Here is a 1,447-nt window from a genome sequence, read left to right as displayed (position 1 = left end):
CAGCTGAGGGAGGGGGATTTCTGTGAGAAATAGTGTGGGGTTTTCCTCGGAATAATGTGTCTTTTCACTGCCTTTTTCTCCTTTGGACAGGGCCCCCTGCCCAGAGGGGCCAAATGTCGAACAGAAGCTCCATCACCCACTTCCTCCTCCTGGCATTCGCAGACACACGGGAGCTGCAGCTCTTGACCTTCGGGCTCTTCCTGGGCATCTACCTGGCTGCCCTCCTGGGAAACGGCCTCATCATCACCGCCATCGCCTGCGACCACCGCCTCCACACCCCCATGTACTTCTTCCTCCTCAACCTCTCTGTTATGGACCTGGGCTCCATCTCCACCACTGTGCCCAAAGCCATGGCCAATTCCCTCTGGGACACCAGGGACATCTCCTACACAGGATGTGCTGCTCAAGTCTTTCTGCTTGTCTTTTTTGTTTCAGCAGAGGTTTTCCTTCTCACCGTCATGGCCTACGACCGCTACGTTGCCATCTGCCACCCCCTGCACTACGGGACCCTCCTGGGCAGCAGAGCTTGTGTCCACATGGCAGCAGCTGCCTGGGGCAGTGGGTTCCTCAATGCTGTGCCACACACGGCCAATACATTTTCACTCCCCCTCTGCCAGGGCAATGCCATAGACCAGTTCTTCTGTGAAATCCCCCACATCCTCAAGCTCTCCTGCTCACACTCCTACCTCAGGGAAGTTCGGCTTCTTATATTCAGTTCTTTGATAATTTTTGGGTGTTTTGTTTCCATTGTGGTGTCCTATGTGCAGATCTTCAGGGCTGTGCTGAGAATCCCCTCGGAGCAGGGACGGCACAAAGCCTTTTCCACGTGTCTCCCTCACCTGGCCGTGGTCTCCCTGTTTGTCAGCACTGGAGTTTTTTCCCACCTGAAGACTCCCTTCATCTCCCCGCCATCTCTGGACCTGGTGGTGTCAGTGCTGTACTCAGTGGTGCCTCCAGTAGTGAACCCCCTCATCTACAGCATGAGGAGCAAGGAAATCAAGGATGCCCTCGTCAAACTAGTGGAATACAATCTACCTCAGATTTATAAGGTGGCCATAATCCCATGAGGGCTCCCACGGTATCTCAGGAAAAAACGGGACTAGCTTTTCTTCCACTTTCTACATTTGCACTATTGTTGGGGATTTTTTTTTGCACGTTTTTTTATTCTGTTTTTGTTGTTGTGTGGGCTTTGGGGTTTTTTTGCCTATAATATTTTTCTTGTCTTTCTGCTTCTTTTTCTGTTGACACAAAGACTTCATGTTTGATATTTGTTTTTTGTTTTTCTTTTTTTTTTTTTGTTTTGCTTTTGGGGTTTCTTTTGGCTTTTTTGTTGTTGTCGTTTTATACCTCTTATATATTTATTCTTGGTCTCCTATATTTTTTTTCTTCCTCCAATTGCTACATGTACATATGGGTCCCGGCTGTCTGTTTAGATAAACACAATAAA

The 1,447-nt window shown here is 48.8% G+C and overlaps 1 protein-coding gene across 1 annotated transcript; it reads left to right on the top strand.

Moving 5' to 3' along the window:
• Positions 1-113: 113 nt before the first annotated feature.
• Positions 114-1,067, top strand: LOC104285363 (olfactory receptor 14A16-like). Its single transcript, XM_009883813.1, has one exon. The coding sequence runs from the start codon at positions 114-116 to the stop codon at positions 1,065-1,067; it is 954 nt and encodes a 317-aa protein (XP_009882115.1).
• The last annotated feature ends 380 nt before the right edge of the window (positions 1,068-1,447 follow it).

The sequence above is a fragment of the Charadrius vociferus genome, unplaced genomic scaffold (genome assembly GCF_000708025.1).
Source record: "Charadrius vociferus isolate BGI_N301 unplaced genomic scaffold, ASM70802v2 scaffold1484, whole genome shotgun sequence".
In the NCBI taxonomy this organism is placed as follows: domain Eukaryota; kingdom Metazoa; phylum Chordata; class Aves; order Charadriiformes; family Charadriidae; genus Charadrius; species Charadrius vociferus.
This window is presented reverse-complemented; position numbering and strand designations above follow the sequence as displayed.

What these genes read in the sequence shown, in the direction of transcription:
- LOC104285363 (XM_009883813.1), top strand. Translation starts at nt 114, where the DNA reads ATGTCGAACAGAAGCTCCATCACCCACTTCCTCCTCCTGGCATTCGCA.